At 35.0% G+C, this 12443-nt stretch overlaps 2 protein-coding genes and 1 long non-coding RNA gene across 4 annotated transcripts; 2 read left to right on the plus strand and 1 right to left on the minus strand.

Moving 5' to 3' along the window:
* LOC118053747 (pentatricopeptide repeat-containing protein At3g09040, mitochondrial) lies at positions 1-3369 on the plus strand. Its single transcript, XM_035065095.2, has 2 exons — positions 1-2536; positions 2632-3369. Exon 1 carries the CDS (start codon positions 1-3, stop codon positions 2404-2406), a length of 2406 nt encoding a protein of 801 aa, XP_034920986.1. The 3' UTR covers positions 2407-2536; positions 2632-3369.
* Positions 3370-3929: 560 nt separating this feature from the next.
* Positions 3930-4679, minus strand: LOC140955922 (uncharacterized). 2 transcript variants are annotated; one of them, XR_012170688.1, is made up of 2 exons: positions 4526-4679; positions 3930-4234 (listed from the first exon to the last, which is right to left on the minus strand). It is a non-coding gene; the product is annotated as an uncharacterized lncRNA (long non-coding RNA). The 2 variants fall into 2 exon arrangements; XR_012170687.1 differs by having other exon boundaries at positions 4578-4678.
* A 2784-nt stretch (positions 4680-7463) lies between these two features.
* On the plus strand, positions 7464-12072 carry LOC118053746 (protein SOSEKI 4). Its single transcript, XM_035065094.2, has 4 exons — positions 7464-7978; positions 8093-8162; positions 8246-9091; positions 11445-12072. Exons 1-4 carry the CDS (start codon positions 7744-7746, stop codon positions 11680-11682), a joined length of 1389 nt encoding a protein of 462 aa, XP_034920985.1. The 5' UTR covers positions 7464-7743; the 3' UTR covers positions 11683-12072.
* The last annotated feature ends 371 nt before the right edge of the window (positions 12073-12443 follow it).

Below are 12443 nucleotides of genomic sequence, written 5' to 3' on the forward strand. Positions count from 1 at the left end.
ATGAAAAGCTTTCGACTAACTTCAAAGCTGAAAACTTTCTTTCAGTTTTCGAAGAAAGTTTACAAATTTAACAACATACAATTGAAGAATCTGCACCAACAGTACAGTCCCATTTCAACATGCTCTGGTTTCTTTATAGGAAAAGACTCAGTTGCTCTTTCTAAGGCATTATCTATTTGTGAGAATTCAAAATCATTCATCCTTGGAACCCAAATTCATGGTTATATTATTAAGCTTGGATTTAGTAGTGATGTTTTTGTTTCGAATAATTTGATCAAGTTTTATGCAAAGGGTGGGGTTTTGAGGTATGGGCTCAATGTGTTTGATGGAATGCCTGAGAGAAATGTTGTTTCTTGGACTTTGATGGTTTGTGGAGCTATTCAATGTGAGGAAGTCGAACTGGGGTTGGAGGTGTTTTTGGAGATGAGAAGAAATGGATTTGTGCCTAATGAGTTTGGACTTGGTAGCGTTATGAAGGCGTGTGGGAAAAACGTGGAAGGTAGGGTATTTGGTTTGTGTGTTCATTGTTTTGCTTTGAAAATTGGAATGGAGAGAAACCCTTTTGTGGCTGTTCAGTTTGAGCTTTATGCTAAGTTGGGGGATATAGGAGCAGCAGAGAAGGTGTTTGATGGTTTGGAAGAGGTTGATGTTGGTTGTTGGAATGCTATGATTGGAGGTTATGCACAATGCGGGTATGGTTTTGAAGCTATCGTTACTGCATCTTTAATGCGGAGGAAAGGAATATGTATGGACAAATATACCTTCATAAACGTTATTCAGGGCTGCTCACTTCTTGATGACTTAAATTTTGGAAGGCAGATTCATGGATTGATCATTAGAAGTGAGCTCAAACTCAGTGCTCCGGTAATGAATGCTCTTATGGATATGTACTTTAAGAATGGTGGGATGAAATCCGGTTTGGTGGTCTTTAAAAAAATGCATGATAGAGATGTTGTAACATGGAATACTGTATTTGGAAGCTTCTCCCAGCATGAAGATCCTAAAGACATTGCAAGCTTGTTCCATAGTTTTCTGCTAACCAGCATGAGGCCTAACCACATTACCTTCTCAATTTTATTTAGAGAATGTGGGAAGCTGCTGAATCTTGATCTTGGGCTTCAGTTTTGTTGCCTTGCATCGCATTTTGGATTATTCGATGAAGCTAACATCACATCCGCACTGATTAACATGTTTTCCAGGTGTGGAAAAATGGAAATGGCACACTTAGTATTTAAAAGCAAAGTATCTGAAAACATAATTATTTGGAATGAGTTAATTTCAGGGTATAAATTGAATTGTTGTGATGCGGAAGCCTTGAAGACCTTCTATGACTTGCTGCAGTTGGGGGTTGAAGCGAATGAGTATACCTTTTCAAATGTCTTGGAAACTTGCTCCAGATCTGAGAATCAACTAATGAACAGACAAATTCATGGAGTTGCGTTTAAGTCGGGCTTTGCTTCTCATGGATATGTTTGTAGCTCATTAATCAAAGGTTACATTAAATTTGGGCTCTTGGATGATTCTCTTAAGGTTTTCAATATGCTTGAAAGACCAGACATGGCAGCTTGGGGGACCATGATATCTGCATTCGTGCATCAAGGCTGGGATTGTGAAGCTATCAGATCACTCAACTTGCTGATAGAAGCTGGTGAGAAACCTGATGAATTTATTTTGGGCAGCATTTTAAGTAGCTGTGCTGGTACTGTGGCCTATTGTCAAACCAAATCTGTTCACTCCCTGATTATCAAATTGGGGTTTGAAGGACATGTATTTGTTGCTAGTGCAGTTCTAGATGCATATGCAAAGTGCGGGGACATCCAAAGTGCAAAGATGGCTTTCAACCAGTCATGCAAATCCAGTGACGTTGTTATATATAATGCCATGATCATTGGTTATGCCCATCATGGTCTTGTTGTGGAAGCTTTGGACACATATGATAAAATGAAGTTGGCTAATCTACAGCCCAGCCAAGCCACATTTGTGTCAGTTATAGCAGCCTGCGGACATATAGGCCAAGTTGAAAAAGGATGTCGTTTATTTAAATCAATGGATTTGTATGGAATGGAGCCATCTCCTGATATTTATGGTTGCTTAGTTGATATGTTCTCTCGAAATGGATACCTTGAAGATGCTAAGCAAATAATTGAATCGTTACCGTACCCTGCTTGGCCTGCTATTTTGAGATCCTTGCTCAGTGGTTGTAGAATATACGGGAACAGAGAATTGGGAGAATGGGCTGCCAAGAAGTTACTCCAGTTAGTCCCTCGTAATGATGCTGCACATGCATTGTTGTTCAAGGTTTATTCTGAGTTGGGTAATTGGGAAGATGCAGCGAAGATGAGGAGGGAAATGGCAGCAAGAGGCCTTAGAAAAGATCCCGGACATAGTTGGATTGAAGCATGGTAAACAGTAAACACAGGACAGTGCAACCCATTACCAGTCACCTTCCGGAGAGCTGTAATGCAAATGCTTCTTCATATGGTTTTGCATGACAATTTATGCTACTTTTAAGACTTTTTCAGCATATGAAGCCACGGTATTATTCCTCACCTGTATTAACCTCACTTTCATTATTCAATCATTCTTCTTCCTGTATACTTGTGCATGACCCTCTCTTCTCTTATTTCCCAGCAGGGACAGGCAATCGTTTATTACCTCCTTATTGCTGGTTTCCTTTTGGCCTTGTGTTAGAGTGGATTTTATTTTGGCATGTAGAACCCTATTCATCGTTGTGTACAGAACAAAAATCGGTAAAATGTCTTTAACCTATTTGTCTCTCTCGTTCAACTTGCCGCATGCACATGATACGATTGTCTTATCTGACTGGACGCGGGACAATAAGCATGTTGCTTGTTTCTCTTTGGATTTGTTAGGTGGCAGAGCATGTTCTGGAATGGCATATGAATGGAGGTGCCTGACATGAAAAGAAAATCTATACTATCCTTGACAATGCCGCAACTGTCCAAGTTACAAAATTGTTATTTGAATGCTAAAGATTCATTTATTTCGAGGATTGCTTCTTGGACGGCTGCATTTACAAACTTGGCTTTTCGACCCATGAAGCCGGGGTGTGATCTGTTCGTATATGTAATGTTATTTTTGCAAGTATCTCTTCTTGTTGTTTAATTATGACTCTATAATCCTCTATTGTTGCCTGGTAGGGACAGGAAACATGTGATCTTGTAAGTATCATGGTCTTAAAAGCATCCCAGCTTGCCCTGATAAACAGTGTAGGGAAGCCCCCCCCCCCCCCTTTCATTTCGAAGAGTAGATACCAGTACGAATGCATCCATGGATGTTGGAGCAGCGAGCTTGTGTTCAGCAGTTATTTTATTTGATGCACTTCGAATACATTATGATTATTTCTGTATAGTTTGTTTGTAAGATGGGCTTTTGAAGAAGGCTAATCAACTTTCAGTGCTTTGAGGTGCTCAAGTCGGGCACTTCCTGAACCTCTCTGGCCACTGGAAAGCTGTGTGAATACTGCACAGAGGCCTCGAAGTCCATACTAAATTAAATACAATAGAACAGAAGAAAAATAACAATCAGAAGCTGATATGTATTAAAATATGCATGTTGTGATCATAGCTAACTCTTTTTTTTTTTTTTTTTAGGGCTAGCCCTCTTGGTAATGGATTTAAGTAGCTTGCTCAAGATTTACCAAGAATTAAAAGACCCGATTATTTCTTTGGATGATTAATTACTCCATTAAAGGGCATGCATAGACATTGAATTGAAAATTGAAATTGAAGGGGAAAAAAATGAAATCAAAGCTAAGCTTCAGGGAAAAAAAAAAAAAAAAAAACGTTTTGTCAAGGTAAAACGCTAGTTTTTCATGAGCATGCACAGACAGTTAAATTTCATGAAGATCATTTACTCATAAATGCAAAGATATATCTTCAGCTCACATAAAAACATCACAAAAAATAGAAAGAAAAAAAGAAGTATTTTTTATATGAGACCAGAAGGCGTCAAACAATCTAAGAAAAACAAAGTAGAAAAACAGTGTTAACACACAGATAAGAAGCCAAATATTATAAATTTTGGAATGCTAGAGAGTAGTGATAAATATAGAGACCTCAAAGCCCCAGTGAGTATTGACACAATACTTTTCCGGCAGTAGAGAAGATGATGATGCCAATTTAAGCCATCCCGTAGACTGAAAATTGATGAGTCCTCTACAAAAGCCATCCCGACGCCTTGAGAATGTAGAGGATAAATCAGAGATGGAGAGCTGGAGATATGTATATTGAAAATAAATAATAAAAAAACAACCGAGGTTGGCTCTTTTGAGCCTATCCCTCTTCTCAGTCTCTTTTCTTTTCTTTTTCTTTTTCGATTAACAGGGATATTTAGATTAATTTACAAGTATCTCAACTAATTACAATAATAACCATAAAAGAACTCAAGCTCTCTCTTCTATCTTATTCTCTTTGGTCTTGGTTCAACTGACCCTTAATTAAACCTAATCGAAGGTTAAAAAAGAAAGGAGGGGAAAAAAGAATATGACCCAACAGAACCTGACCTAGGCTACCCTCTCTTGCCAATAAACACTTCTTGGATTGTCTCAAGCTAACCTTTTCACCGATAGCCATCCATAAGCTTGACTATGTATCAACTCTCCTATCGTCGGCATCCTTTCTGTTAGTCGTTCTCTCCAAGCCACCTACTTTTCAAGTCTAACCATCATTTTAACCCATATGATGCGGTCTGTTCTTCATTTTTTTTTTTTTCAACATAAAAAAAAAAAAACCTAGGCCATGTAAGCATTAAAAAAAATAGCTAAGAAAAATTAGAGACTTGAATTATTAACTTGATTGAATTTAATAATCTTAGCTAATTTAAATAATATAAATAAAAAATACAATTGTAATAAATAAACTTATAAAAAAAATAATAACAGAAAAAGGGTAAAAAAAATCAAACAAAGTCAACCTAGATTAGCATGTCAAGCTCATAATCTAGTCATAATATCAAAGTAATCTTATAAGCAAAAGCAAATTGAATAAAACCATGAAAGCTCAATTATAAAAATAATCTAACATTCAAGGGTAAAACGGGAAAAAAAAATAATGAAAAAAATGATCCTGGTTATAAGCCTCAGCCAATACCATAGATAACAAACCTTAAAAACAAAAAAGCAAAATTATAAATCAATAAAATATTAGAGGATAAAATTAAAAAAAATAACCCTTCAAAACAAAATAAATGACAACTAAAATAATGGGGACTAAATTTGATATATAAATAAATTGATATAAAATCATGAGAGGTGAAATTAAAAATAAAATTCAATTAGAAAAGTGATAAAAACAAATGAACAAAAATAAAAAGAATGGGGATCGAATTTGAAATTTAAATGAAATAAAAAAAAATGAAATTCAAGAAACAATTAATAATAATAATAATAAAAAGAATAGAAACAAACCAAATAACAATAAAAAAATAAAGATTAAATTGGATATAAAAAATAAATGAAATGACACATGTATTCTTTCACAAAGAGAAAAAAAAGGAAAGAAAGGGGAGAAGAAAAAAAATTTTATCGAAGCTCAACTAGGAAGATAGGCAATGCCACACATGCAAGAAGAGCGCGGGCGGTGTCCATATGTTGGTGAGTGCATGTCACATGCCATCAACCTTTTTAATTAATATTTAAATTATTAGAAAGATCAACCCTCCTAAAAAAAACACCAAGTTGAAAAGATGCAAATACCCTTAGTTTCAAGTTTTTTTTTTTTTTGCTTTTCAAGGCTATAGATGTATTAAGAGCATGTTTGAAAGTATAATTACAGTTGTTTTTTACTCAAAAATATATCAAAATAATATTTTTATTTTTTAAAAAAATTATGTATAACATCAGCACATTAAAAATAATCTAAAAACACCAAAAGAATATTAATTTAAAGTGAATAAAAAAATAATTTTTTTTCAGAAACACTTTTTAAAACACAAAAAAATAAACAGGACTTTAATCAACCTGTTAAATACAAAAAAAAAACAACATGGGAGTAAATACCCCCTTATTGTTTAGTTTAAGGATATAAAAGTCTTTACGCTATTCCTACAAAATATGAAAATAACCTTTAAATAAATTTTTACTTTGAAAGGTAATATACTCTTTATACCATGCTAATACAAGATTAAAAAATCAAATTATCCCAAATAATTGGATAATAACCTATGTATACTTTGATAACTACCACATTACACCAAGAGTAAGTTAACTCTTTTTTTTTTTTTTGGAAGGTAAAAAGAAACTACCACATTAAGAGAAATGTGTTTATACACAAACAATGTTTTCTCGACCTCTTTCAATTTTATTTTATTTTTTAATTTTAATCAGGCGAGACCGTAACCTAAGAAAAAGAAGAAGAAAAATATGTGTGAATGAATGGATTGTCAACTCAATATCAAGATCGAGGTGGGTAATTAAAATTGAAATATCTTTGGAAACTAGTGCTTTGCTAGTTTGAACACTTTGAAATGGAGTGTGAAGAGAGAGTTCCTTTCCTCCGTTTCAGATTTTGAAGTCTCAACCTCTCTCAGTGAAATAATAATAATAATAATAATAATAATAATAGGAAGTGTCCAAAGGGTTTATCTATTAACATATCAGCTTTAAATTAAACTTCTTAAGCAAGGAAATATAAATCTTGGCAATCAAGTTTCCGTACGTAGTGATGAACAGTCCTTGTTCGCCATCAAATTCTCTGGCTCCCACGTCAATCATGCTCCTGGGTAACTTATAAGTAATCTTTTTTCTAAATCAATACACAGTACTTTCTTTTCTTTTCTTTATATATATATATGGTTTTTTTTTTTTGTTGGTTATTTGAATTTTAAAAAAACTACTACTACATTTACAGAGAAATAATGCAGAGCATGGAAGAAGTTGAGTTAGAAATCATTGTATTTTATATTTTATAAATATTTATAAATATTTTTTTTTTACTTTGTTTTAACTTAATTTTTATATGTTTTTAAATTGTTTTGATATTAAAAATAAAAAATATTATTTTAATACATTTCTAATAAAAAATACTTTGAAAACAATCACTATCATAATACCAAACATGCATTTAATTTTTATAATTATTGCTTGAAAATGTATATATATATTATAGTTTTTTTTCTTTTCATTCAGATTTCAATTGTGAATTTTGAGTGAGATTCATATAAGATTCATATAAAATTATAGTATATAATGATTAATTAAATATTTTTAAAATTATAATTAAAATAAAATACAATCTTAATCATGCGCATCAAACCCCGGAACAAATATGGAAATGACACCGTTTGAAAGATGAAGTCATTATAAAACATTTGTGCTTGTTTTTTATGTTAAAAAATGTTTACAAATTTTTTTGAATTACTTTTAATTTTTAATTGTTTTTGTTTTGTTGGGTAGCCTGATTTGTGCCGCATCTCAAATTTGAATGTATCCCCCTCCTCACACTTGCATAACTTGCCTTGCAATTTATGAACCTTCCCTCCCTCTTCCTCTCCGTTCTCCCTCTCCATCTCTCTCAATGCATCTATCCCGTAAAAAATTCCAAAACTCCTCTCCTTTCACTTTCTCACCTCATCATCCTGGTAGCAAATCGCTTTCGATCCCCAGCTCCCTTTCTTCTCTCATTCATCTCCCATAACTCACCACTCATTCTTGCTATTTAACATTTTCATGTTATCTCTCATGCATTGTTACATTTTAATGAAATCTGGAGCGAGTGAATAGTAATGGCCGCTGCAGTCAGTTCAAGAGGTGGGAGAAACACCGTAGTAGTCCAGATTCCAAGGAAATGGAATGAAGACAGAGAAACCACTCCGGAGAGAGCCAGAGCAATCTGGAGTGAATCTCGTAAGCTGTCCAGAAAGGCCCCTGTAGTCTACTATCTGTCCAGAAATGGTCAGCTTGAGCATCCCCATTTCATGGAGGTCCCTCTCTCTTCCAATGACGGCCTTTACCTTTCAGGTAAAAAGAAACTAATTTTTAAATTTAAACCAAAAGATGACTTTTTAGAGAGAAAAAATTGGTAGCACAAGTATTTCTTTTCCTCCTTGCATTAATTTCTTATATATTTATCAGATGTAATCAACCAGTTAGACCTCCTCCGAGGCAAAGGCATGGCTAGCCTCTACTCCTGGTCCTCTAAACGGTAAGTTCAAACAAGTAATCATACACCTCGTTCATCTCCAACCGTCCGATCTAGTTAATCACTCCAAATCTTGTTGACTCCAGGAGCTTCAAAAAGGGCTTCGTTTGGCAGGACTTGGCCGAGAACGATTTCATCCACCCGGCTCACGGTCACGAGTACATTCTCAAAGGATCAGAGATTCTCGATCATTCTAACCAACAGCTCTTCCTCGAGCCGAAACCTCAAGAAACCAGCCAGTCATCAGCCAGTCAAGCCTCGGAGTTTCCAGTTATCACGAGGCGTAGGAACCAATCCTTGAGCTCTATCAATCTTAATGAGTACAAGGTTTACAAGGCCGAGGCGTTCTCCGAGTCTGCTCGGAAACTCGCTGCTGACGCGTCGACTCAGACTGATGATAGCAGGAGAAGAAGGAGACACGTCAAACCGGAAATCAAGAAGATGAAGGAGGAGAAAAAAATCAGTCAGGAACGGGAGGCGAACAGGGACGAGATTATGGAGATTTCACCCCCACCGTCCGACTCGAGCCCAGAGACTCTGGAGTCTTTGATGAAGGCTGATGGACGGCTGATATTGGGTGGTCATAACGAGGGGAGTGGCATGGATTTGAATCAAACGGCGAAGAACTGTGGGAAGATGAAAGCGTCTACGGTTCTGATGCAGTTGATATCGTGCAGTTCCTCGATCTCGTTTAGGGACTGTGGGGCGACGCCAGGGAAGGAGCCAGGCTTGCCGTTGATTGCTGGGCATTACAAGGGGAGGTTGCCATGTGGAGGAGGGAGCCGTGAGGCAACATCGAGGGAAATATATAGTTTTTCGAGGGTAAAATTGGAAGAGAAGGAGTATTTTAGTGGGAGCTTGATCGAGACAAAGAAGAAAGAGGAGGTGCCTGCTTTGAATTTGAAGAGGTCCAGTTCCTGCAGTGCAGCTAGGTAACTTCATTTTTACTGCTTTGATTCTCTGTGGCAGGGCAGTTGTGAAATAAGAGTGAAGTGGGTGGCTACGCTTAGGGAGGGATTCACGTATCTAACTTTGGTGGCTACTAGCTAGAGCATGAGTTGAATTATTATACATTCGATTTATTACTGAAATAAAGCATAAAATTGAAGGTTCAATTCAATTTGTTAGGCTTGTAATTTAAATCTACTGGTAGAGAACCTAGATTTTGTTCCTAATTCATATTAAAGAAACTAGAAGAAGGGGTAGTGATTTTGTTGGTGTGTTATTTACTGTTCATCCTCTCATAAGTCAGGATCCAGATCGGAGCAATTAGTTTTTCTAATCTTGAACTTTTATTTTATATAATTGAGCTTTTTTAACCTCAAATTAGCATTCAATTGCATATTATTTTAGAGAGAAAGGCTTGAATTAAAAAACAAAGAACTAAAACAAAAATAGATAAAATAGGTGATGGTTAATTAGTTTTTCTAAAAAATTTAATTTGTTTCTTAAACTTTTATTTTATATAATTTGTTTTAAAAGTATATTTTAGTTTATTATTTTTAGCTATTAGGTTAGTGGTTTCTTTAATTTTAAAAAATTTAATTTTTCATACTTTTTAGTTTTTTTTTTTTTTTTTAAAGAATGGCAAGCCAGTGTGTCTGATACAGAGAAAAAAAGTTATTGTTAGTAATAATTTTGATCATTAAAATAGTTAATTTTTATGTTAAATGATTTTATATAATAAGAAAAGTTTAAATTTATTTTTAATTTTGTATTTTAATTGATGCCCTTCTCCATAAAGTTTTTCATTCATATGGTAAATTTTTAAAATTTTATTTATATTAAATTTATTTTTTTATAATATTTTCAATATATGCAACCTTGTATAATATTATTTTCCTTTTATTTATTCAATAAATTTTACTATTATAATTTTATTTTAATAAATAAATTTATTAAACACAACCGGGTAAATAATTTATATTATAATTTTATATATTTTTTTTATCTATATTTTTCTTTCAATTTTTTTATTTTTATTTATCTACATAATTTTTTTAATTTATTTAATTAGATGCATGCATTAATTTTTTTATTTATAATGTGTTGAAAATTTTTACATTTTAATTTTTTATCATGTTTTGATATTTTCAATCAGATTAATCAATATTGACCGGCCCAATTTTTTAAAAGATTTTTTTTTTATTGTTGCTTATTTTTTTATTATATTATCAAATTAATAATCTTGAGTTTCTTTTATTTTTTTTTAAAGTGCTACCATCCGGCCCACGGCATGGTGGGAGACACCAATCTAGTGTTTGCTCTCGATTGAGAATATACACACACACACAAACACACAATATATATATATATATATATATATATATATATATATATATATATATATATATATATATCCGAAAACATTCAAAAAATTCTGATTAGGTCCTTAAATGACTGTTTGTTAACACTCTCATTTATTTTTCGCGGGGCTATGATGCCAACACTTAGAGAGTGATTCAGAGACTATGGATTAAAGGCCACTGGATATGAACCTGGGAGTCCTTTTCTGCTATTTATTCAAATTCAATAACCCAAATAGGCAGCTCAGCATCTCTATACTCTCCAAATTGTATCTGATTAGTGTTTTTGGACAGCAAGAAGGTTCCTACATCGGGTTGGAATCCCAGTTTAGAATACCTTATTTTTATTTTCAATGTGCACTATGATTATTACGTAGTACTGTACCAGTAACGAAGTGAAGGTTGATTTGAAGTTTCACTTGCAAAAGTGCTTCTACATAGGAGTAGGTAAATCTTTTGGTTTCTTTTCTTGCCATGCCCTCTCTTTCCCTGGGGATTCTCCTGTCAGGTCCATGATTCTCTGTTAGCGTTTGTGGATTGATTTGAATGCAAGACTCGCAAGTTTTTTGGTTTTTGTCAACAAAGCCAGCTAGCATGGCTATCTTGTTTCCCTTCCCTGCCCAGGACTAGTAAGCTGGCTTTGTACTTATCAGTCACCTTTCTTTCCAGTTACTGCATAGTGGTCCTCCATCATCATGTGGGGGATCCTGAATTGAATTCTTGCAGTTGAGAATTTATTTCAACAAATCTAGGGGAAGCTGCCCTGCTGTACGTTTGCTAGCAGGCAAGTTCTTCCGCAGTGCACCTATAGGGACCATAGTAATAAACTAGAAATAATTCTCTTAGTTTGAAGCTGATAAGCTTTCATGCTCGTGTGAAGAGTAAAAACTATTAGAACTCCGTACCAGAGGAGTCAACTTCTTTTTGCAGCATTTTTGCCCTTTTCTTCTCGTTTTGATTGATCTGATGCTAATCTCAGGAGCTCGCAGCTGCAACTGGCAGAGAAGGAGATTGAAGGAGGGCGTACCAAATGCATGCCAAGGAAGTCAAGAGCAATGGTAACCAGAAGAGAAAGTAACGTTAACGTCGTTGTTGACAATGATAATAAAAATAATAATGTGGACAGTAGTCAAGTAGGGAGCAAGAGACTGGAGGTTGACAAGTCCAAGATGAGGGTAGATGAGATCATGAACCCTAATGTGGTGGTGGTACGGTAGCTTTCTGTAAATCTAGTCTTCAGTTTGGAACGGAAAAGTGAAAACTAAGAACATAGGCAAAAGAAAACAGGAAATGAAAGACTGGTATTCAAGAAAATGATGCATAAATGCAAGTAACGGCACGGCGAGCTTGGGGGTTTGGAGGGGGTGTTTTCCTATAAAGGTAGCTGTTTTCATGGAAGCTTGTGAATTAACTGTTCGTTTCTTTGAGTTTGGAGCTGTGTGCTGTGAGGTCAATATTCGGTACCGAGGTGTTTGTGGAAGTTGAACACATAATCCTTTATCTAGTGATGTCCTAAATTAAGATTTTATTAACCCTTTTGGACTATGTGACCTTGACTTTGGAACATGGAATACGAAATTTTGTCCTACCTATCATCGTTTACCTTGGCTTGGTCTTGATTGTTTCTGAGCATTCACGTGAGCTTCCGAGCAATTTTGCTTGCCCATTTTGTCATGGTGTCTTCACTGCATAGCATATGCAAATTCACGTGACCCATTGCTCGAAAGTTGTGTTGAAAGCTTCAGGCGTCGAGGCATGATTTATTTCGTGATTTCGACGATCCTCGCTGGGAGGCGGTGCATCTCTCACCGGGCTCCTCTAATTTTCTTCGAACAGAGAGCACAAGCCCCACGCAATTGATATCCAACTTTTCGGCGAATTGTATTTTCTTAGAAATGTTCGCCGCAAGTTTTCACTGCAGGTGCTTTTTCCCCTCCTCTTAACTTTTTGTTGTTTGCCGTTAGCTGTTTAATATTGT

The sequence above is a fragment of the Populus alba genome, chromosome 9, assembly GCF_005239225.2.
Source record: "Populus alba chromosome 9, ASM523922v2, whole genome shotgun sequence".
NCBI classification, from domain to species: Eukaryota; Viridiplantae; Streptophyta; class Magnoliopsida; order Malpighiales; family Salicaceae; genus Populus; species Populus alba.